The sequence below is a fragment of the Aquarana catesbeiana genome, linkage group LG08 (assembly GCF_042186555.1).
Source record: "Aquarana catesbeiana isolate 2022-GZ linkage group LG08, ASM4218655v1, whole genome shotgun sequence".
NCBI lineage: Eukaryota > Metazoa > Chordata > Amphibia > Anura > Ranidae > Aquarana > Aquarana catesbeiana.
Window position 1 is genome coordinate 89,372,836 of NC_133331.1, and position 25,869 is coordinate 89,398,704.

The following is a 25,869-nucleotide window of genomic DNA, read 5'->3' on the forward strand; positions in this document are numbered from 1 at the left end:
CCTTTTTTGTGCGCATTTTGGTACAGTTTTTGATGCACTTTTTGCTGCTTTTTTCAACACACATTTTCGCTTGTATTTTTAAAACGCATTTTAGCACATTTTTATGTGCATTTTGCTGCTTTTTTTTAACATGTATTTTGGCAAATTTTTTCCCTGCGACTTTGTGTGCATACCGGAAACACATTCAAAATGCATGTTATGCTTGCGGTGCCATTAATTGTTAATGGCACCCCAAAAGTGGCTAGCAAATGTGCTGATTGCCAAAATACGGCATGTTAAAAAAACGGCAAAATGCACGTAAAAAATGGCAAAATGAGCAATTAAAAAAGGGCCAAAATACACATTTAACGAATGTGCCAAAATGTGTGCAAAAAAATTGAGTTACAAAAAAGTGTCAGTGATTATTATTTTCATGTAATTACACAGTCTTTTTAACTTTGGTTTCACTTTTAAAACTCAGCTGCTCTGTAATCACACAGGTATCTCAGGAGGAGATCAAAGGCAGTCCTCCTCCTTCTACTCAGATCTCAGGTGTTCTCAGAGGAAAAACTTCTCCTCTCTTCTTCTGAGAACAAATGTTCTGTGCTTCATAAACAGGGTGCCAGAGGAGAAGATTTTTCGCTAAGAACTGAAATTAGATAAATTATCTCTGTTTGATAAATGTACAGCTGAGAGATTAAGATGGCAGTCACATGTACATTTCTCTACCCCTAGACTAAAAGTGGTTGTAAACCCTTTACAACTACTTTTTACTACAGGCAAGCCTATAATTAGGCTTACCTGTAGCTACACTGGATATGTCCTAAACCTGCACATGTGCACTTAAGTGCATGCATGTGCCATTGCTTCAGTTAGAGCGTGCCGCTACCGGCGGCTCCCACCCGCATGCGTGGGAGTGACATTATCGCAGCTCCAGCCAATCACAGCACCGGAGCCGCGATACCCGGAAGTAACCCCCGGGAGCGATGTCGGCCGCCGGAGCGGTGAACAAGGACCGCTGCGGGGGGCTTCGATCTCAGGTAAGTAATTCATAATGAGCTAGTATGCTATGCATACTAGCTCATTATGCCTTTTGTCTTGCAGGTTTTTTTTTTTATTTTATTTTTTAGGGTTTACAACCTCTTTAATGAGCATTTAGCCTTTACAGTGGGTTACAAAATCTGTGTAAGTGTGGTGTAGGGGAATATTTATTACTCCATTTCATTAAGCAGGTAAAGTATTTGTATACTAACATAGATCACAGTATAACACTAGGTTTATCATATAATTGTTACAGCACCACTTAGTACAAACATCTGTGTACAAGAACTGTGAAATAAAAAGAGCATGCCAGCATAATGTAAGATATTCAATAAAACTTTAATTCATTATTGTATTGTACCCACAAAAGGACCTTGTATACATATATCACAGGTCATCCTTAGAATTCAATATATCTCCGACCAACAGACACAGCTGTCTGACAGTATTGCCGCGTGTACACACGGTCGGATTTTCCAACGGGAAATGTTCGATGGGAGCTTGTTGTTGGAAATTCTGACCGTGTGTAGGCTCCATCGGACATTTTCCGTCGGAATTTCCAACAAACAAAATTTGAGATCTGGATCTCAAATTTTCTGACAACAAAATTCGTTGTCCTAAAGTCCGATCGTGTGTACACAATTCCGACGCACAAAGTTCCATGCATGCTTGGAATCAAGCAGAAGAGCCGCACTGGCTATTGAACTTCATGTTTCTCGGCTCATCGTATGTGTTGTACGTCACCGCATTCTTGACGTTTGGAAATTCCGACAACTTTGTGTGACCGTGTGTATGCAAGACAAGTTTGAGCCAACATGCGTCGTAAAAAATACATGGATTTTGTTGTCGGTCAAAGTCCGATCGTGTGTACAGGTATAACATTGATGTCTAGTTTAATATCTGTGGAAGAAAACCACATAAATGTGTGTCATGTATCTACTAAACATACTAAAGTCTTGGAAAGTGTCCAAAACATGAGAGAGAAGAGCTCCAGGAAAGCCGTACACAATACATGACGGAGAGGCTGGCCTGGTCTCACACACTGCAGTAGAGATACGAGTGTAAATAAACAGGAACGCAGGATGGTGTTTAGTAATCAAACTAAGTTTATAACTTCGGGAGGGGAAGGGGGAAAAGCTAAAAAGAGAATAGTATAAACATCAGATTAATGTAATGGAAACAAAGTGAGAGCCTTAGATCAAGGTTGTTATACAGTTACAGTATTTACTGTGGAGGTAGATAACATGAACCTTCATTTTTACCTTATATACCTGGATCATTATGGAAGCCAATGAAAAAGGCAATGTCCCTTATAGCTTATTTAAAGGAGAAGTCCAGTCTGAGCTTTTTAGGCTGGGCTTCTCCTATGGGTCACAGAAGTGCAATTCGTTTTGCACTCCCCTGACCCGTTTTCAGCGGAGATCGGTCTGAAGTCCGCTCTCCGCTGACGTCACTGCCATCATCATCATTGACTGGATCTCAAATTTTCCGACAACAAAATCCGTTGTAAATTCCGATCGTGTGTACACAATTTCACGCATGCTCGGAATCAAGCAGAAGAGCCGCACTGGCTATTGAACTTCACTTTTCTCGGCTCGTCGTACGTGTTGTACGTCACCGTGTTCTTGACATTCGAATCTTCCGAAAAGATTTGTGTGACCGTGTGTATGCAAGACAAGTTTGAGCCAACATCCGTTGGAAAAAAAACATGGATTTTGTTGTCAGAATATGCGATCGTGTGTACGCAGCATTAGTGCTTCACTGCCAACATAAGCACTGCCCCAATAGTGCATCCTGGCATGCGCCTTTGGAAGGCACATCCTGTTCATTAGGAGCTCTAAGACAATTTCACAGTGTTTACAGAGGATTTCCCAGCCCCGAGCAATCTCGTTGTTGTGAATCTTGTTTCATATTCAGTTGCTTTGATAGAAATTTTTTTTCGATTAAACCCTGGATATTATTGATTGTATCCTTTCCCATTTGAGCACAGACGGTTATAGTTTTTGGTTTTATCTGTCTATAAGTATATAGAATAAAAATGGCACAGCCCTATCTGAGTAAAGAAGATGGATGCCAGGATGAAAACTGGATCCACTCACACATATACACGTGCATTTCATTCTTAATTTGATGGCCTTTTTACATCTGAAATACAAAAAGAAGCCCAAAAATTAAAGCCCAAAGACTGGGGAGAAGATGGAGGCGGAAGAAGACGATGGCACCAGGAGAGACGGCAGCGGGAGAATACAGCTCAGAGCTATTTTACTAATAAAGGACTTGTAAAAAATTGTCTTTTTTACATTTCACTGGTTTTTCAGGTGAATAGGTAGGGGTACGATGTACCTGATACACATGGGGGGGGGGGCTGGGATCTGGGGGCCCCCTTCTTAACCAGTTCCCGACCATGTCACAGATATACTGCGGCAGAATGGCTCCACTGGTCGAAATCCCATATGGGTACGTCCTTCTTTTTTTTGGCCACCAGAGGGTGGCCACGATCGCCGCTGGCCACGCACGATCGCGTGTACGAGCACCAGCATGGTGCACACAAACACACAAATCCCTGTGCTGTCAGAGGAGAGGAGCCATATCATTTGTTCCTACTAAGTAGGAAAACTGATATGTCTCCTCTCCTAGTCAATCCTATCCCCATACAGTTAGTACACACTGAGGGAACACACAGTTAACCCCTTGATCGCCCCCAAGTGTTAACCCCTTCCCTGCCAGTGACATTTACACAGTAATCAGTGCATTTTAATAGCACTAATCGCTGTATAAATGCCAATTGTACCAAAAAAGTGTCAACAGTCTCCGTTCTTGTCCGTCGCAGTACCGCTAAAAATCGCAGATCATCTTTCTCATAGTTTGCAGACGCTATAACTTTTGCGCAAACCAATCAATATATGCTTAATGTGGTTTTTTTTTTACCAAAAATATGTAGAAGAAAAATATGTAGAAGAATATGTAGAAATATATAGGCCTAAACTGATGAAGAAATTTGTTTTTTAAAAACATTTTTGGGGATATTTATTATAGCAAAAAATATTGTTTTTTTTTCAAAATTGTCGCTCTTTATTTGTTTATAGCGCAAAAAAGAAAAACCGCAGAAGTAATTCAAATACCACCAAAAGAAAACTATTTGTGGGAAAAAAAGGACGCAAATTTCGTTTGGGTACAGCGCCGAACGGCCGCACAATTGTCAGTTAAAGCAACGCAGTGCCAAATTGTAAAAAGTGCTCTGGTCAGGAAGGGGGTAAAATCTTCCGGGGCTGAAGTGGTTAAAGGGGGGCTTCCAGATTCCGATAAAACCCCCGCCCGCACACCCTGAAATCACCGGCCAGGGTTGTCGGGAAGAGGCCCTTGTCCTCATCAACATGAGGGCACCCCAGTTGTTAAGGACGTGGCAAAAACGCAAAATGCATGAAAACTGCATGCAAAAATGCATAAAACCGCTGGTTTAAAAACGCAAAATGCACTGCAAAATGTGGCTAAAAAACACATCCAGCACAGCCGCATAGATGCGAACCTAGAGTAAGTCAGGTAAACAGTTTCTGAGGTTGTGTCGTAACCCTAAGGTTCTGACACAATTAAATCCCTCCATGTACTTTATGGCTTCCATAAGGATGAGCGACGTGACAAGCTAAATGACAAGTCAATGTTATTTAGATGTACATGGATCACCTTACATCTCCGTGTGGTACTTGCAGACAGCTTATTAACACTTCTCATTTTAAGGGCACTTGAAAGACATTTCTCAAAGTGTTTGTATTGCTTTTATGTACAAAAACATTTGGTAAAGCTGTTGCATGTCATTCATGTGAATTGATCATTAGAGCTTTTAGATGTGGTTTATAATTCTACATTTATGTAAAAGTTTTATTTTTATGCAGGGATATTATCAAGAAATTCTTACATCTGATAATAACACTGGCTAAGGCTGCTATCAATAGTAATGATAATACAAATGATCTAATAACCACCCATGCCCTACGTCAAGCACCATTTAACGTGTATAGTTAGGTTTTTGAAAATATATTTTACTTTTAATTGGTTCAGGTCAGTGGTCTCCAAACTGCAGCAGAGAGGTCAGATGCGGCCCTTTGCTTGCTTTTATCCAGCCCTTTGGGCACTATTTATTCCACTGATACCAACAATGGGGCACAATTTCTCCCAATAACACCAAAGATGGGGCACAGTTCCTCCCAATTACACCAACAATAGGGCACAATTTATCCCAATGACACCAACAATGAGGCACAATTACTCCCACTGATACAAACACTTACAATGGGACCTTTTCTACTCCCAGTAGCCACAGTCCGACCACCCTAAAGTCTAAGGCTCCGTCACACCTGAGTGATTCGAAACGCAGGCGGAATCGCAGCAAATGTTGTGAAATAGATTGGGCTGCAATCACGACAAATCGCAACCTGTGATGCTGTCGCTCAAAAGAAGCTCCTGCACCTTTTTTGAGCGACAAGTGTCACACATTGCGATTGGCAGCGATTGCAGCGCGTTTTATCACGTGGCAAAAGCGTGCCGTGATTGGGGTGCCATTAAGAAGTCATTTCAATTTGCGGTGATTCGGTCCATGACTCGGATCGCTCAGGTGTGAACGGAGCCGAAAGCACAGTAAACTGGCCTTTTGTTTAGAAAGTTTAGGTTAATGTAAGCAATGAAATACATCTCCTGTCCAGCTGCTAGCAGTTACTGTAATTGGTGCATTGCTCTTTGTCTTACTAATGCAGGACAGAAATACAAGCATTATATTACAAAAGGCATTATTAAATCTAAAAAAACTAATAGAAAATGCCTCTAAATTAGAAGTTTAAAATCATTTTTGCTGTTGCCAAAGATGGTGCTGCCAACAGAATCCTTTACCTGAGTGGAAGCTCTCAGTACAATTTAACTCTCTATATGCATTGTTGTACAATTTATTTTCCTGCTTTAAACCAAAGTAATGCTATAAAATACGGCTTTAACATCTAGATGATTTCTTATGTGATGTGACAAACTGTCATTTAAAAGAAGAAATTACTTGACATACTAGGTTTTCTCAAACACTGCCGGCGGCAGATCACATACCTATTCATGGACATGGCTTATCAAGGGAACGCACTCTAACGTCCTTCTGCAATCTCTTGGAGAGTTATGACAGCTGTCTACATATTAATGAACATGGCAGAAATGACTGCGGCATACAGAAAACTGTAATTTCCCTCTGCAGGGAGCCCAGACAATGGATCACCTTAATATAGGCATGATCTTTCTAGCATATTGCATACATATACACCTCCTGGTAAATGTCTGTGGTTATGATGAAAGCTAGCTTATCTGATCCTTTCATTATTATAGAATTATATTTATATATTTATATATACACAAAGGAAGAGTTAGAACCTCTGTCAGGATTTTATTGCTGTCTTTGTTTGCATTGGGGAAAATTCCCACCAGTTCCTGTCCTAATTATACAACAGGAAGTGAGGAAATCTCACTCAGTCCCTCAGCTGGGACACAAATAAAAAAGGATGTTAAAGGTTCTAACTCTCCCCCACATTTTTGACTGGAGCTCTATTTTAAAATACCTTGGAAAGCTGAGGATCCCAGATGTCATGAGATTTCATTCCTATTCTGCTACAAAAAGCTTTCACAGGATCCTGCTGGAAGACTGAGAAGGATCTAAGATAAGTATTTTTTCCTTTTAAAAGGGGTTGTAAAGGTTCGGGTTTTTTTTTTTTTAAACAAAACATGTCATACTTACCTTTCGCCTTAGCAGTTGGTTTTGCACAGAGTGACCCCGATCCTCCTCTTCTGGGGTCCCTCAGCGGCTCTGGTGGCTCCTCCTCTTCTCGAGTGCCCCGTCGGAAAAGCGCTCTCGTTCGGATCACCCGTGCGGGCGTGCACCCGTGTCCTGCTTTTGCGTCTATTGACACAGAAAGCAGGACTTGGCGCCGCCCTCCCCCGGCGCTGCGTCATTGGCTTTGATTGACAGCAGCGGGAGCCAATGGCTGCGCTGCTATAAAACTAATCAAGACATGAGACACCGGCCAGAGCTGGTGTGCTCAATCCAGTTGTGGGAACCACAGGGCTCAGGTAAGTATAACGGAAGCTCAGAGGGGCTGCTGAGTGGCAAGGTTTTTCACCTTAATGCATAGTTTTGTTTTTCAAAGTTTTTTACCATAATGCATTAATACACAACCCCTTTAATTGCTTTTTTGTTAGGTATAGAGACTAAGACCCCTTTCACACTGAGGGCGTTTTGCAGGCGCTATAGCGTTAAAAATGAAACACAGTTGCAGCATTGTCTCCAGTGTGAAAGCCTGAGGGCTTTCACACCGGAGCACTGCGCTGGCAGGACGGGAAAAAAAGTCCTGCCAGCAGCTTCTTTGGAGCGGTGTGTTTACCGCTCCTCCACCGCTGCTCCCCATTGAAATCAATGGGGCAGCGCTGGGATACCGCCGGCAAAACGCCGCTATTGCGGTGCATTGCGGGCGGTTTTAAACCTTTCTCTGCCGCTAGCGGGGGGTAAAAGCGCCCCACTAGCGGCCGAAATGCGCCGCTAATCCGACGATAAAACGCCGCTAAAAAATAGCGGCGTTTTACCGCCGACGCTATGGGCGGCCCGGTGTGAAAGGGCTCTTAGGGTAGAGGGCTAGGTTTTAAACAGCCCATAGATAATTCCTTTTTTTTTTTCATTCAACCAAATAAAAGCTATTTACACATTTGAGGTGGATGAGGGAATCCTCCCTGTTGTTCCTTTGTACTCTGACAGTGAGGAGACTTCCCTGCCATCATAATATACTGATCAGTGCTGCCAGCTATAGTCGGTGGTGCTGATCAAGAAGGAAAACTCCTACAGGACAGTTGTACAGAATCCTATCTGTTGGTCGACTTCTGTACAACCACCCATTCCATATATTGATGGAAATTTGGCTGGCCCCTGCTGAACCTGATGAATTTGATTCCATGTATGGCTGGCTTTAGTTGCAGACTCTTAAGGCTCATACACACGATACGAAAATCAGAAGTAAAATTTCGTCCGAACGATCTGCCGATTTTCAGATCGTTAGTACGGTGCTTTCGACAGCTGATTTCGGTTTTTTGTCAGACAAAAGCTGGATGTGCAGACTATAAAATTTTTCTCGTACGTGTGTCCGATTCTCGTTTAATCAGTACGGTTTTCGTACGAAAAAAATCATAAGAACAAGACTACGCATGTTCAGAAACGAAAGAATACTTACAATACTAGTCAACACATTACGTCACTTCTGAAGTTGTATTCTGTCGTACGAGAATTTTTGTTTGAGTAACCTCTTTACTTTCGACACGAGACTAGCATGCAACAAAAAAACGGACGTTATCCCACGCCGGTCGATCAAGACGACTGAAGACCAGCACCCAGCAGAATATGCGAGCACCGGCTAGGGACAGGGACCTTTGAATGAAAGATAAGTTTAGTTCCGCTTTAAATGTGGTGGCTGCATTCCTTTTCCTTTTTTAGGCCATTTTCCCCTTTTATTTCCACCTGGTGATCTTGATCTTCAACTGCTTATTTACCTTTTAAACAGATGTCTGCCTGAATCCTTATTCCTGCGATAGTTAAAGCAGAAGGCTGAATGAGCTATTTCGGTTCTAGGCTTTGTCCTGTGATTCAGAGATGGTTGCTATGGTGATCAGAGGTCAGCGATGACTAAGACCACCTTGACATCCTATTCACAGTAAAAAAAATTCACACTGAGACAATACATGAAGTAATTAGTATTCTATTGCTTCTATATCACCAGCACTGTATTTCATTTAGGCCTCAGTCACTGACCTGGGATAGATATATGACCTATCAAAATTAGCCTCCAGAAAAGCCACGAGTGAAAACATAGAGGGGACAACACTCTTATTTCCATACTAGATAAAGATCCATACCTAGTGCAAGCGATATGCAACTATGGCACCTCTATACAATAAGGTAAGCAATACAGGGAACAATAATCCTTACTCAAAGTGAGATGACCGCTTAAAGCAGACCTTCACCCCCGTCTTTCTAGAATATTACCACTCCCCCTCATTTTTCAAATTCACACTCATTATTTTATTTGGTTGGCAAGAATGATGGAGCCCCTACTTTCTGCAGCCTCCTGGAAGACTCACATCACGAATCCCAGGGGCATCTACAACACAAATGAATGCAGTGACATGGATTCAGAGAACTGGCTGAAAAAATCCCGGCTCTCAATGACGTAACACATGAAGGTGAAGGGGATTACAACAGATGACGCTGAATTTGCTGGATGCGTGTGTTTTTTGGAAACAACCCAGCAGAAAAAGGGAAGTAGGGACTGAAAAAAAAAAATAAGAAGGGGGTCAAGTTCCTCTTTAAAGCATTAGTTTTGAATAAAATAGAAAAAGGTAAGGGGGTCTTTGGCTGCCTGTGTCCCTAATAGAAACATTTCCCTTCACTTCCTTTGCCAGAGATGCAACGGGACGTGGGGTGAAATCCCCACAAAGGGGAATTCCCCTCTTAGTCTGCTGTTGACAGGGTGGGTTTTCCAATGGGAAATTTTCCCTGGTGAGAACTGTAATTTTTGGGGTTTCTCTTCACTTTCTTTCTCATTGAACAAGGTCATCTGGACAAACAAAGAATGTGAATCTACATAGCACACTGACCACAATATCAACCTGAAAAAAGTTCTAATCCTTCCCTACCCAAAATTTTAAAAAGTTATATATACACTTTAAAAAGTAATAGACATACAGTGTATACATGTACATGCTTATATTCTTTTGCATTTTTCTTCCGACCTACATGGAAAGCAAATAGTAACTACCACTGATTTATATTCATCTAATAAAATATTAAACAATGGCATATTGAATGCTATTTATTGTACACTATGGAAATGCCCTGAACTCCCAGCAAAGAGCAGTAAGCCCTGCAAGCATCAAACCAGACTTTGTGGGATTAAATCTCATAACAAAATGTATTTTATATAAAAATAGTAACAACGATAGCCACAGGGATGTGTTCATTTCAGGACACAAATAATAAAGTGATAGCTTTGTGTGTTCTAGATACCCATGACACAATATTTCCTTTAAATAAATGTTCCTATCAGGGCCGGGACAAGGGGTGGGCAAGATGGGCGCCTGTCCTGGATGCAATGGTTTATTGCAGGGATGGGGTTGCCCTGACCCCAACTCTAAGGGACTGGGGGGTGGGGCATAATTTGGCATCTTTGCCCTGGGCACTGGATGACCTTGTCCCGGCACTGGTCTCTATAAATACAGTGTATCTTGTCAATTTTCCTCTGACATCTTGTCTCTGTCTCTGACATCTTGACAGAGAAATGTCTTCCAGACAATTACAATATGTAAGGTATTGGTGGTGATGTAATTATGACATGAGAAGGATCACCATTGCTACACATAATCTAATATTTGTGTGTTTCATATAACTTTATATCATTTATATTTATAGTTGAAATATATAACTCATAAGACATTTGGCCCTAAAGCGGAGATCCACCCAAAAGTGGAAGCTCCGCTTATCTGCCCCCCCCCCCTTCGGTGTCACATGTGGCACCTTTCAAGTGGAGGGCGGGAACGGGTACCTGTTTTTTATAGGTACTCGTCCCTACTTCTGGGAGACCTGGCTGCGGCAAGGTCCCGCGGAAGTTCGTCCCCCCCTCCTCCTTCCCCCACCGCCGGGCCATTCACGAAGCGCAGCGAGCTTCACGCATGTGCAGTAAGGAACCGGCTGTGAAGCTGTAAGACTTCACTGCCAGTTACCCTTACAGGCAATGATGGCAGCAGCACCCGGGAGCCAATGGAAACATCGGCTGGGGTGCCGACATCGCTGGATTCCAGGACAGCTAATATTAAAAGTCAGCAGCTACGGTATATGTAACTGCTGGCTTTAAATTTTTTCGTGAGGGGCTGGACCTCCTCTTTAAGTAGTCAACCAACTAATGATTGGGTCGAAAAAGCTCTTTGTTAAATAGTTCCAGGAATGTTTCTAATAAGGTGGCATAGGGATTTTCAAAATACAGTAACCAAAATCAGCAACATTTGCTATTGGTTTGTCCATATTGTTCCTTACTCTGTTTAAATAAACCAGTCTGGATAAAAAAAAGGGAGCCGTCTCTGCTAAATTGATAAGTACAAGCTTCTGGATACCTACCATGCACAATATTATTATTCCAGGTTGATGATTCAACAAGTAATGAGGAAAGGTACAAGAGGACAGCCCTGAGGCATTGTCAAACAAAAGAGGTCTTGATTGGCCTATGGGCAATTGTAAATATAACACAAAGCTCTACATACTGTACAGAACAGTATAATCACTTTATCTTTATAATAATCTCTTTAAATTACAGGATCCTCACAAACTCTATATTCATACTGAGACCTACTGCTATTGACTAATCTTTCTCCAGCAATTCCCCAAATCTAGGACAAAAAAAAAAGGATGAGATTGAGGACTGGGACAAAAAAAGTATTAGGTTTCCTCAAAATGCTTCCACTTATTTCAAAATCTCTCATTTATGTCTTCTTGTCTCGTTTCTATTGCTATCTAGTCTAGCTAGCACAATCTTTCTTTATTTTTCTTTATATTCATATGTTGGAACATTAATATCTATTTGTAGTGCATAAATCCTAAATCAAAGAAGAAAAAAAACATCCAACATATGTCACCAAAACATTGGCTTTATGTGGGGATTTGTGAAAAGCAACAGCGTAAAATTCACATAGTATACTATAATAGGTGACCAGGAACAGTTCAGAAATGGCAGCTCCTATAAATATATCCCAACAAGTTCCTTTTAATAGACTTGTTGGTGTCCAACCAAGAACGAGTGTAACAGCCCCATGTGACGTTATTATTATTATACAGGATTTATATAGCGCCAACAGTTTGCCCAGCGCTTATGTGTTAAATGCCCTTTAACAATTTAACTTCAGTCTTTGCTTCTGTAAATGATGCAACAATTTCTGTTCCACAGACAGAACTGTGTACTGTAAATTTGCAACCAGTTCTATCCACATTTGCAAGTAGGACATATCTTGCCTGAACTGCTGGTTGTGTTTGGATTTGTTGTTTCAAAAACAGTATAATGACAAGGTCCACCACTGGCTTACTGCCTTAATGTTTTTTTTTTCCATGTTGGGCGACTACCTGCTGCTTTGAACTGAACAGTAACTTAACATACCATGATGTGAACTGGATCAACATCTTAAAGCAGTATTAAACTCATGTTTTTCACTTTCACCCATCAGCAAGCTTCTATTCCTCATATAATGTAGCCAGAGCTAAAGTTCTACACAGTGCCCTTAAGATTCTTCTCTTTAATTCCTGCATTCTCATGCATGAGATTCACAGATGATGCATACTGTGGGTGGAAGCACAGTTAAAGCGGCGTTCCACCCAAATTTTGAACAATATCTGTATGTATTCTCTTCCTTGCCTAGATGCTGACATGCCGTTTAAAAAAATTTAAATCGCCGTAATTACCTTTTATTTTTCTATTCTTCTTTGCACTTCCTGGTTCTCCTCCCATGGGAGTAGGCGTGTTTCTAGCCTCTCCCAGACTCCTGGGAGCTAGTCTCAGGCTTCCCAGGATGCCACTGAGCATGTGCGGGAACGAGCGGTGAATGCTGGGAGCACAGCATTCACCACATCCAGGAAATAAATGCTTGTGGGCTTCAAATGTCCACAATGAAGATGGAAACCGCCTGCAGTGAATAATATAAGTTATTGTTTCCGACGAAATCTGACACAGGCGGACATATTACACACAATATGTGAGTATGTAATGCTGAGAAGAAAAGTTTGTGAATGAACTCAAAAAAAAAAAAAAACGATAGATAGGTGGACCCCCGCTTTAAGGGAAGCAAGGGGAAACAACTTCTAAAGATGGCGCTGGCTTCGAGAGGGAGCAAAAAGGATTCAAAATTTACAAACTAAGCTTATGAATATTAATTTATTGACTGATTGACAAGCCCTCTTTTAGGTTTGTCAAAATGACTGTGCATTTTATTGGCAGAGGTAGTGTGGGTTTAATTCCACTGTAAGACTAGGTTCACACATATGCATGTACAGGAATGTAGTCTTTGCCCCTTCACACCTTTCTTTGCATGTGTTATGGTGTGTGTTAACATAAGCATTCCACAATGTGCGGTATGTGTATGTTGCCATTTATTTCTATAGGTGCCCAAATGTATACATGTAGTGTAAATAAATGGGCCTGTCCTTCAGTGAACCACGATGATGTGAATGTACTGTGCATTGTCGTGTTGGCCAAAATAGGCCATGTAGACTTTTTCTTGACTTGAGGTAAGTGAAGAGCCCATTCATTGTCAATAAATGAGAAAACCTGCAGACACATGCACAATGGGCCCTTAAGGTAACCTGAACCACGTTCAACACGAATGGCTTTATTTAGCAAACTGAGCAGTATACTCAGAATCCATACATTTAGTATATGAAATATATTTATCGTATGTGTGCAGTTACCCATGCAACTAAAACCTTTAATGAACTTCAGCTTTCCCACCCTCCCATGCTACCAAAACACTTACATCTTGAAACACTGGCTGATTGCTACTTCTCGGTTTCTTCCAGATCAAAGCTGCAGTAAAAGGGTGGACATCCGCCTTAAGCCATGGCATTGACCAGTTACATCCACCATTCATGTAGCTATTGAACTGAATTGATTGCCTATATTCCCTGACATACTAACCCCCCACAAAACAGTTGCTGCTATTATCAGTCGAGGACAGGTCCACTTTAAAAACAGCTGTCCATAAATGTGAAGGCAACATTTAATTTGTTTATGAAACAAAAGGCTCTTTATGGACATAGTCAGTGCAAAATTGGATGCTGCTTTACAACATTTTCCAGCGCTATTACATAAGCGTACATTATGTTCTGCTCCGAGTCTTCTTATTAACCCTCACAAATCCAGAGTATTCACAGACAGGGTTAAAGCAATCTAGGGCTATTGACCTCTGCTTGCTGTCCAGCTACCAATCTAAATTTATACTCCCTCTATATTCCAGCTAGCACAAAGCCCCCTGAGGAGATTTGCACATTTTAATCATTAATCTCTGCACGTACACACACACACAGGGTCCTCTCTCCCTCTCTCCCTCTTCCCACATGAGATGTGCATGTGATGGCTGCACTCGGCCATGAGATGTGATCGCAGTCTACACATCATTAGGAATTATGAGTTTGTATGAAGCAGAGTTGAGGACACAGTGGTTTTGGTTTTCTTGGATTGTTTATAATGCATAATGAAGCAAGTCTAATTCTATACATTACTATTCTGAATGCAGAAACTGAAGCTATTTAGCATTAAAGGTTGAGTCTTCCAAGAGCTTTCCTTTCTGTATTTGGCAATCATGGAGATTTAAATCTAATGGTTATTAAATTCTATTGGGGGTTCAGTGCATTCCCCGCCCTCCAATTCACACAAGTTGCGCTTACAATCAGTGTTTTTAATTTATTTTACAGTTTGATGAGGAGTCCAACAAGAAAACTGGTAACAATCAAAGTGGTGGGAGAACCCAGAACTAAGTGGGTGAAAAACAAGTCAGGAGCTCAGACAGGGAAATCTGGGGGCCCAAGTTGCCAAGAGATGTAAGGGGTCATAGGATGACTCAACTCACCAGCATTCACCCAAAACTGAAAGATTATTTTTGTTTGCTTGACAGTTTAAAGCTACGTACCTACATAGAAGCCCAAGATGGGGAACTGTATACAGCACCAACATCAATTATATGGATGCAGAACAGGACGAAGAGAAGACCTCTATTCAATGAATGCTTCTGTACACTGAGCTACACAGAATCAGCTATCTGAAGGAGCTCAGAATATATTACACCTGCCTGTTCAGTGATTTTTTTCAATCAATACACTTTGTTGGTTTCAAAAAATGTACATGATACCTTGTACAAAAACAATGTATGGACACAAGTAACCTGGGAACAGAGGATCAACATTACACTGGATCTGAAAAACATCAGGATGTGTCGTGAAGGAGGATATTTCTCTATGCAAAACAACCTAAAACTAAGAGGAATACCTTAATGGTACAAATCCAAAGAGCCCAATGGTGAAGTTGTTTCAAAGAGGGCTGGGTGTTCTATAAAAGGAGTTGAGGGAATAAGCTAGCATCAATTCAGGAACTAAACAAGCAGGAGGAACTGGCCTTTAGGGTGGTTGCAACTTGCAGGGTCCAGGAATGGAAAGAAATACCAAGCAAAAGAGTGGGAGACGCGGTGTTTAGGGTGGGTAGGGAACAACGATGCCTTCCCTGGGATAGGGGAAAGTCACCCAATGAAGAAAGGATCATAGAATTAGAAAGTTCCCTGTCCAGTGATTTCATTTTAAAGCCTGTGCATACAGCCCCTAAAGGTAGGCATTACTTTCAAATCAAGACTGTTAGATTATAAATACAATTGCTTGTACAAGCTTTTGCAATTATGTCCTGTGCCCAATGCGAATGAATGGAACTTTGCTCCTTGCATGTCCACACATTGATACATCAGTCTGCTGCAGCTAATATACAGTTGTGCTCATAAGTTTACATACCCTGGCAGAATTTATGATTTCTTGGCCGTTTTTCAGAGAATATGAATGATAACACAAACGTTTCTTTCACTCATGGTTAGTGTTTGGCTGAAACCATTTATTATCAGTCAACTGTGTTTACTCTTTTAAAATCATGATCACAACAGAAACTACCCAAATGACCCTGGTGATTTTGGCCTGATAACACAACACACAAGTTGACAGAAAGGGGTTTTAATGGCTATTAAAGGTAACCATCCTCATCTGTAATCTCTTTGCTTGTAATTAGTGTGTGTGTATATATAAAAAGTCAATCTCTGGACTCCTGACAGATCCTTGCATCTTTCATCCAGTGCTGCAGTGACGTTTCTGGATTCTGAGTCATGGAGAAAGCAAAATAATTGTCAATGGAGCTGCGGGAAAAGGTACTTGAACTGTATAAAACAGGAAAGGGATATAAAAACATATATCCAAGGAATTGAGAATGCCAATCAGCAGTGTTCAAACTCTAATCAAAAAGTGGAAAATGAGGGGTTCTGTTGAAACCAAACCACGGTCAGGTAGACCAACTAAAATTTCAGCCACAACTGCCAGAAAAATTGTTCAGGATGCAAATAAAAACCCACAAATAACTTCAGGTGAGATACAGGACTCTCTGAAAACATGTGGTGTGGCTGTTTCAAGATGCACAATAAGGAGGCACTTGAAGAAAGATGGGCTGCATGGTCAGATCTCCAGAAAAAAGCCATTACTATGCAAATGCCACAAAGTATCCCGCTTACAATACACCAAACAGCACAGAGACAAGCCTCAAACCTTCTAGCACAAAGTCATTTGGAGTGATGAGACCAAAAAAGTTATCAAAAAATACATACCTGGATATTCCAACAGAACAATGATCCAAAACACAAGGCCAAGTCAACCTGTCATTGGCTACAGCAGAATAAAATGAAGGTTTTGGAGTGGCCATCTCAGTCTCCTGACCTCAGTATCATTGAGCCACTCTGGGGAGATCTCAAACGTGCAGTTCATGCAAGACAGCTCAGGAATTTACAGGAACTGGAGGCTTTTTGCCAAGAGGAATGGGCAGCTTTACCATCTGAGAAGATAAAGAGCCTCATCCACAAATACCACAAAAGACTTCAAGCTGTCATTGATGTTAAAGGGGGCAATACACAATAGTAAGAACTGGGTATGTAAACTTTTGATCAGGGTCATTTGGGTAGTTTCTGTTGTGAAGATTTAAAAAGAGTAAACCCAGTTGATTGATAATAAATGGCATCAGCCAAACACTAACCATGAGTGAAAGAAAAGTTTTTGTGTTATCATTCATATTCTCTGAAAAATGGCCAAGAAATCAAAAAATTCTGCCAGGGCATGTAAACTTATGAGCACAACTGTATGGAGGTTCCAATTTTTCCTTTTTCTTCTGCATATTTCATGTATGTTATATTATTACATATTATATTATTATGAATAATGCATACTTTTAGGTTGTCCATTAAAAGGTTTGACATTGAAAATACCATTGCTCTTCACTACCTGTTTACGCCATATCTAGTCAAATATGTATACTGATGTAGTAAAACTAAGGCAGCTATATCAAAATGCACATTTTAGCCTATTAAAATGGAGAGAATGTATCATAAAGCATGTTTTTCTGAATAAACCCTCAAACACCCCCCTGCAACTTCCAGGTAGGAACACACTGGGGGTTATTTATGAGAGGCAAATCCACTTTGCACTACAAGTGCACTGCAAGTGCATTTGGAAGTGCAGTCGCTGTAGATCTGAGGGGAAGCTCTGAAATGAGGGGAAGCTCTGCTGATTTTATCATCCAATCATGTACAAGCAAAAATGCTGTTTTTTATTTTCCTTGCATGTCCCCCCCCTCAGATCTACAGAGACTGCATTTCCAAATGCACTTGCAGTGCAACGTGGATTTGCCTTTAGTAAATAAACCCCAAAATGCACTTAAAATTGCACTGAAAGTGCACTTGGAAGTGCAGTCGCTGTAGATCCGAGGGGGACATGCAAGGAAAATTAAAAAAAACAGCATTTTAGCTTGCACATGATTGGATGATAAAATCAGCAGAGCTTCCCCTCATTTCAGATCTACCCCTCAGATTTACAGCGACTGCACTTCCAAGTGCACTTGTAGTGCAAAGTGGATTTGCCTTATGTAAATAACCCCCATTGTGCCAATTATGACCATTTTCAATGTACCATTAAGGATTTCACCTGTGACTGTGAAGAGAGCTGAAAATCCAACTTTTCACAATCATAAAGAGTTATGATCTTCATGCCTGCATAACTCCACTGATTTTGACAGCTGTACACACATCTCTATGATGAATGAAGGTTTTTACAGTGCACATCACATGTCAACATCGGTCCCCAAATTAGCACACCAAAACTTAATGAAAAGTGGAATAAAGACATAAATGTAAATATACATCTTTTTGGCAGAACAGCTGCTGTGCAGGGGGTCTCATCATATCAGGTTATACAAGTATGTCCTTTTCTTTACACGACAACTGAAATATTTGATCCTAAATTCATGCAGCACCAAAACTAAGTTCTGCAGGATATTTACACACACATGATCCCCATGTGAACACCAAGGACCTGTGTGTACATGTGATTAGAATGTAGGCCCTAAGCAGCAAACGTACTGTGCGGTAACCACAGGCCATAAAAGATATTTCCAACAAATGCTGGAAATACATTAGGTACATTATTAGCAAATAAATAATTCATCCCTCAAAAATTCCATCTCTGAAGCATGTTGGCTTTAAACCTTCCACATCCTCCTCGCTCTCTCCTGCAAGCGGATTCATGTCCAGCCCAGCGCAGTCTTGGTATCCCCAATCCCATGAACCTTTCTCTGATTTTGGTTAGATATTGAGAGCAAAGACGTTTACCATTTACCTACACTTTAGTAATAAAAGCTCAGAGATCACAATATTCATGATTTACAACCAGCAGAGACTTGCAGGAAGGATGAGTGCAAACAAAATACATTCTGTAGCCCACAAAATTCCACCAGATAGGGCATTTGCTACTGGGTGGAATGTTCTAACAATAATGCCCATTTTAGCCATTTTTATATCAATGTGGAATTCTACATGCTAGTTCTGCTGTACTCATGTCACTTACAGTGAAACCAGCAGGTTCAGCTTCACCTCCTTAAAGGGTAAGTTCACCTTTGTACGCTTTTTTTTTTTTCTTCTAAATTCCAGCTTCCCTATGCACTGATATAGCATTCATATACTTTTTTTGCAAAAATATCAAAGCTTTCCATTAAATCTACAGTCACTTACTTTTCTTGTCCTAATCCACGTTTCCAGACGTTTCCATTAGTAATGTCTTTCTTCCTGATCAGACTTTAGGTCATGACACAGGATAGAGTTGACCAGCTGACCTCATTAACACACACCCGGCATCATCCACCCACCCATTCCCAGGTGCATGTTTTTTAAATGAAATGCAATCAATCAGTGATCACCCTGCTCACTAAATACACAATATACAATCAGATTGTATAGTGTATGGCCACGTTTATACACCTAAAATTACTAGTTGCGCTTTCAGTGCCATTAATTGTTAATGTCACACCAAACATGGCACACCAAACACACCCCTTCCTGTGTCATGACCTAAAGTCTGATCAGGAAGAAAGACATTACAAATGGAAATGTCTGGAAACATGGATTAGGAGAAGAAAAGTACGTGACTGTAGATTTAATGGAAAGTTTTGATATTTTTGCAAAAAAATTACATGAATCCTATATTGGTGTTGGAATTTAGAAATAAAAAGTGTACAAAGGTGAACTTACCCTTTAAATTAGAATGTGGGCTGGAGGTCAAACAATGGACACGTCTGACCTTTCGCTCATAACACATTCTCTTAATTATATGGCAAGTCACTACTACAATAATAATAGGACTTCATGCTCTGCAATGCTAAGATATAATGTTTTGGGTAGTCTGTGAAAGATTTTTGTAAAGTCTTATTCAGACATTTGCCTCAAGCATCTGCAATATCATCTCAATAACTAACTATAACCGTTTGAAAGCAGAATACACCAAGACACAATGGGGGTTATTTATGAAAGGCAAATCCACTTTGCACTACAAGTGCAAACCAGAAGTGCAAAGTGCACTTGAAATTGAACTGAAAGTGCACTTGGAAGTGCAGTCGCTGTAGATCTGAGGGAGACATGCAAGAAAAATAAAAAACAGCATTTAAGCATGCACATGATTGGATGATAAAATCAGCAGAGCTTCCCCTCATTTCAGATCTACCCCTCAGATCTACAGCGACTGCACTTCCAAGTGCACTTTGCACTTGTAGTTTGCACTTGTAGTGCAAAGTGGATTTGCCTTTCATAAATAACCCCCAATGTACAAATGCCAGCTATCCTCAAATGGTCTGCAAGCTTCCAAAGAGGCTTATAGCAATAATCACAAACAATGCGATCTGAGAATCCTAACTGCAATAAGGTAGACATTGCAGTGATTACAATAAGGTCAACGCGCAAAGTAAGTATTCCTATTTATTATATATAAAGTATTTAAAATAAATGCATAGCATGGAACTGGCAGGAGTTATGAGCAGGAGCTCAGAGCTGCAGCTGAGAAATAAATATTAACAATAAAACAGCATAAATGTGGATTAAAAAAAAGAACACTCACTAAAGCTCTTCCAAGGGGGAACATTCCAGCCAACACAAATTTTTCAGGGATGGGTAATCACACACTGGATTTTCATTTTTATATTAGATTCTGACACAGTCCTTAGTTTGCCTACTCCTACTGCAGCAAGAGAAGCCCTAGTCACCCTGTTGTAGTCTCTAAGATAGAACATTAAAAACAATCCAACGTGAAGCGTAAAATCTGGAACGTGACCTGGCTGCAGAAGATGAAGTGGGGAGCTCCCATGTAGAATTCTCACTGCCAGAGTAACCCATACATATGGGAAGTGGTCCTTCAGATTACCAGCAAGTTTTGGATACACCGGCTCTTTAAGCCCCCATTCCCACCTGAATGTTGTTTCTAGTTCGATGCACAAAAATGCTTCGCAAGTTGTCTGTTCAGCAATTGTCCCTTTTCACAGTGTTCAGGTGCCAGTAGCTCAACTCCCAAAACTCAAAAAGACACATGAGTTATTTTCAAAGCAGAAACCTGTGTTTTGGCCCCAGTGATGTCAATGGGAACGCACACAAAACCATGTATTAGAGTACATGCACACAGAGCATAAAAACGCCGCTTATATGGGCGTTGAGTGTTTTTTGTTTTTCAGGCTGTAATGTAAGCCATGCACACATAGGCATTTACAGGCATATTAGAAGAGGAACGTTTACAGGCTGAAAAAACACAACACAGGTGCATTCTAGAGAGGAGTGTTTCAGCAGAAAAAAACTGAATGCGCCTTAACGCGTCTCAAAGTGCTTAAATGCTATGCACATGAAATGTATACATGTAAATGCATTCCAATGGCCAGAATAAATGAATATTCTGATCAGTAGAATGCATTTACGCTCAAATGCTGTATGCCTATATGTAGATTTTAGTGCGTTTTTTTTTTTTTGCTACATCTTTCTGGCAGCAGTTCAGACGAACAGAGGGGCTTTTTCAGATGCCCCATTAATATAAATAAGGCCTAAAACTTGTTTTTTTGGTGTTCCCAGAAAAAAAAAAAATCTATGGGCCAAAAAACCGTGCTTATGCCCCAAGGAATCTCCTGTATAGCACATCACACACAAAAAAGCCTCAAAATCGCCTACCTATGCTACACTCAAGTGTGAATGGGGGGCTCATAAAATGATAATGTACTTCTCATTTCCAAAATTGTCTTCTCTGCATTCAATAGCACTATTCTATTATATACAAGCAGATACTCCCAGACACTAAACAGCTGACCAGGGAGACAAAGCTACAATATAACCTCGAATACATTATATGGCATTTCTCATGATAAAACGTTACTTTCTTCTTTTCATAAATCCTGCCTTGCTGAGTGTGGTCCTCCTTTCACAAATCATATTTTCTGGTCTTACCAAAACATTTACACTTCCATCAGAGATGCAGAGGATAAAACTCATCATTACTGGTATTTCCCAATAATACTGCAGCATAGATTAGAAGAATGATGGTGCATAAGGATGGGTAAGATTCACACCTGCATGTGCTTTTCATGCATTTTTTGGTGCGTTTTTGCAGCACATTTTCCATTCTTTTTGAAGTGCATTTTTGATGTATTTTTATTTTTTGTAGGAGGAGACTAGTTGTTACACACAAAACCCTACAAAAAATACACCAAGAACACATGTACATGCATTTTTCATGTGTTTTTGATGCACTTCTATTGAACTCTATGGACCCAAAAACACACCTTTCTGCATAAAAAAAAATCTCTGTACCTCTACCAAAAAGACATTGCTACAAACTGCATACATATGAACAGGACACATAGGAAACCATGTTAAATCGATTGTCGAACGTTCCTGCGCTTCTGAAAACGCACTAAATACTCACATATATGTAAACCCAGCCTAAGACATCCTTTTTTCCCCAAAAAATATTTCAATAATGAATACTCTTTCATCACAGGACTATTACCTCCATGCACATGCATTGTAGAGATGTCTGGAGGGGTGCCATGCCACCCAGTATTGCTCAGCATGAAGCACCTGCCATGCCCTGTACAGGATGGCCCCCAATCACTATCTCTGGCTATGGTCCTTGGCAGGTCATCACCAGGAGAGGCTGCGATCGGCCAGCACAGGAGCTGTCATCACTCAGCATCAGACAAGGAGGGGGGTGATCTGGAAGTGCATCAGTATCATCAGTACCCTGACACACCATTCGCTCTAATGACTCCTGGGAACAATCAATTATTCAGAAGCATAGAAGACATTCCCCATCACCCCCCCTGATCACTGATGATACACAACAATGCAGCTGATCAATACAATGCCAGTCAATGTGTGTCTGTATAGGAGAATAAATGACAGGACCCAGCAGTGTACAGTGAATGGGCACACACTGGCAGGAGGATGCAGACTGCACAGCTTGCCATCCAGGATCCATAGGCTGTAGAATGCAGCTTACCATACAGGGTGCCTCTGGTGACCTGTCCTCCCATGGCAGTGGTCAGCGGTGCTGCTCACAGCCGGCAGACAGGCTCATATTGCTCCTCTCCTGGCACCCTCCATCTGAGAGATACTACTAATAATAACACAGGGACACGATGGGAGCCCCACACACACCTCCCACCCACCCAGCCACAGAGCCGCCCCCTCCAACCACCAATGTCATCTTTATTTACATAAAAGGGAGGGGCTTCTGCTTTCCTGAAATAGCAGAGAGCAGGGGATCTCCCTTCAAGGAGCAACCCTCTGTACTGCTTCCTCTACACACAGCAATCACACATTCATCCTGCACCTCCATACAGCTGCAGATATACTAAAACTGGCAACACATGTACCCAAATTATATGAGCACAAAACAGAATTTTTATATATATATATATATATATATATATATATACACACCTGCACCTAATCCACTTAAAATAATATAATGATGCAGTCTCTTACCCACAAGCAGTGATGGCTGGTGCAAAAAAACATAATTTTTTTTGGGGGGGGCGCAAACAAACCCCTCCAGTTCCGCACCTGCCAGAGGACGCTTTGCGTTCCACGGGACGAGAAGCTGGAAACCAGAAGTGACGCAATGACGAATATTGATTCGCTAAAATCAAATGTGGGAGGGTTTGGGGCTCAGGACAACCTGAAACAAGCCAATTAGAGCCTCAGCCTCAAATCACATGCTTTTCAAAAATGTACAAACCTAATAGACACCCATTAGTATGACGTCCCTCACAGTGCACACACATGGGGGGGGGGCAGCACCCCTGTGTCCCTTATGGACCAGCCGCCACTGCCCACTAGGTTAAATGCAAAACAATGTAAATAGTAGGCAGCGCTTGCTAGTATTATCAATATATATTTAAAAAAAAGTGTTATATGTGCTCCATAAAAAATAAAAATATTGTGCCACTTTATATAATCCAAACAAAACAGTTCATAATAAACTCAATATATAAAATATAAACATATATATCTATAGTCTAAAGTGTGTAAATCCTGCATAATCCAGACAAAAGAAAGTTCATAAGAAAAAGTGCATAACAACTGAACACCAAAAACTGAATTTGTAACATGAGCACATTCTTGTCACTGTGCTCCCTATCTAATGTTCTATAGTATGGTATTAAACCAAAAAGCAAGCATTTATTATATTGCAGCTTATTAAATCTTAGATGTGATGGCTGAATTCGTTTTCTTTTTTTTAAGGATTTTTCTATTATTTTCACCTATTGATCTAGCCAGATGTAGCAGTTAGAGGGTTGAGGCAAACTATTTACCACCGACAGGACTGCTTACAGTGGTCAGCTTTTATTTATTTATGTAAAACCTTTACCTGCTGTAACTGCTTATTAATTATTAGTTGGAGTTCAGCTTCTGTTAGTGTATTTAAATCTGCTAGAACATATAACACAACCCCCCAGATTAACAATGCTGCTGTCCAAAGGTGCCAAAGGTGCCCCCTGTGCTCATTCATCCAGAGTGGCGGCACCCTAATACAGGGGGTGTGTTACTGGTCAGATCACCAGGTGAAAACAGAGAGGAAAACCCTAAAAAAAAAAAGAAAACAAATGCAGCCACCACATCTTGGTAAGCGTTAATATATTACACTTTGGGTTTTGGGTTTGTGTTTAATTTACTTTAAAAACTCATGTGTCACATGTGATGTTCACTTATCCCTCCCTTAGCAGGTGTTTGGTACCTACAGCTATTGAATTATACCCTTCCCTTTAAAGCATATCTAAACCCAAGAACAGAAATGTAATATATTATCCTTTTCTAGTCCTTTGATGTGATGGCTGCATTAGTTTTCTATTTTCAGGATATTTTTTTCTATTTATTTTCACCTGGTATTTAGAGATGGTGCTCGGCAGCACACATGGGAAGTTGCGCAAGAATGACGTCATCGTAGCTCCGGCGCTGTGATTGCACCAGAGCCCACGATACCTGGAAATAACTCCGGGAGACATGTCGCCGGGCAGAGCAGTGTGACGGGACCGCTGTGGTGGCTTTGATCTAAGCTATGCATACTAGTTCATTATGCCTTTGTCTTGCAGGTTTTTTTTTTATTGGGTTTACAACCGCTTTAAAGCATTCTATGCATTCAGATAAAAAACCTGTGTGCAGCGACCCCTCTCAGCCCCCCTAATACTTACCTGAGCCCCATCTCGATCCAGTGATGTTGCAGGAGTGCCTCAGCTTTCTGGGACTCTCCCTTCTCAATGGCTGAGCAGCAGGCGCCATTTAGGTACAGAACTGTGTACAGATTGCAATGCAGGGCCCCCCACATTGCACGTGGGGGTATCTTTCATGCAGAGCACACTCATGAATGCCCGGGACCAGGCAGGGACAGCGTTCATGTGAAAATCAAACATTATGGTGGTTCCCTGACTTAAAGATGAGCTTTGTACAGTAAGGTGACCAGATTTTTATAATGAAATCCGGGGGACATATTTTTTTTCATTATTGGCAAATGGTAAACTATTTTATAAGCATATTTTCCTCAAATGATATATGCAGTGTATGTGGTATGTGTTTATGGAATGATTGTATGATATATACGTTATTTCTCACATTTCCTCCATAAATAAAGATTTTAAAAAAAGATATTTCTTAGAATGTTTTGAGATATGACTACCTAATGTTATGAAGATAAGAAAAAACAGAGTGCAGAGTTCAGGAGTGCGTTACATAAAGAATGCAGGGCTCAGCCGTGCCCATCTATGCAGGTTGACCAGTGCCCATCTATGCAGCCTCACCAGTGTCCAGGAATGCAGCCTCACCAGTACCCATCTATGCAGCCTCACCTGTGCCCAGCAATGCAGCCTCACCAGTGCCCAGGAATGCAGCCTCACAAGTGCCCAGGAATTCAACCTCACCAGTGCCCAGGAGTGCAGCCTCACCAGTGCCCAGCAATGCAGCCTCATCACTGCCCAGCAAGGCAGCCTCACCAGTGCCCAGGAATGCAGCCTCACCTGTGCCCAGCAATGCAGCATCACCTGTGCCCAGGATTGCAGCCTCACCTGTGACCAGGAATGCAGCCACACCAGTGCCAATCAAGGCAGCCTTATCTGTGCCCAGCAATGCAGCCTCACCTGTGCCCAGGAATGCAGCCTCACCAGTGCC

General features: G+C 41.1%; 1 protein-coding gene across 2 annotated transcripts in view; it reads right to left on the reverse strand.

Annotated features, from left to right (window-relative positions):
* NEURL1 (neuralized E3 ubiquitin protein ligase 1) overlaps nt 1-25,869 on the reverse strand; it is a 388,964-nt gene that overhangs the window by 154,786 nt on the left and 208,309 nt on the right. The window contains exon 1 of one of the 2 annotated variants that reach the window (XM_073596117.1): nt 22,706-22,855. The exons of the other annotated variant lie outside the window; for it this stretch is intronic. Coding sequence (XP_073452218.1) covers nt 22,706-22,739 — 34 coding nt within the window. The 5' untranslated portion in view covers nt 22,740-22,855. Of the gene's footprint in view, nt 1-22,705; nt 22,856-25,869 lie in introns of those variants that run through there. 2 annotated transcript variants of the gene reach the window in all.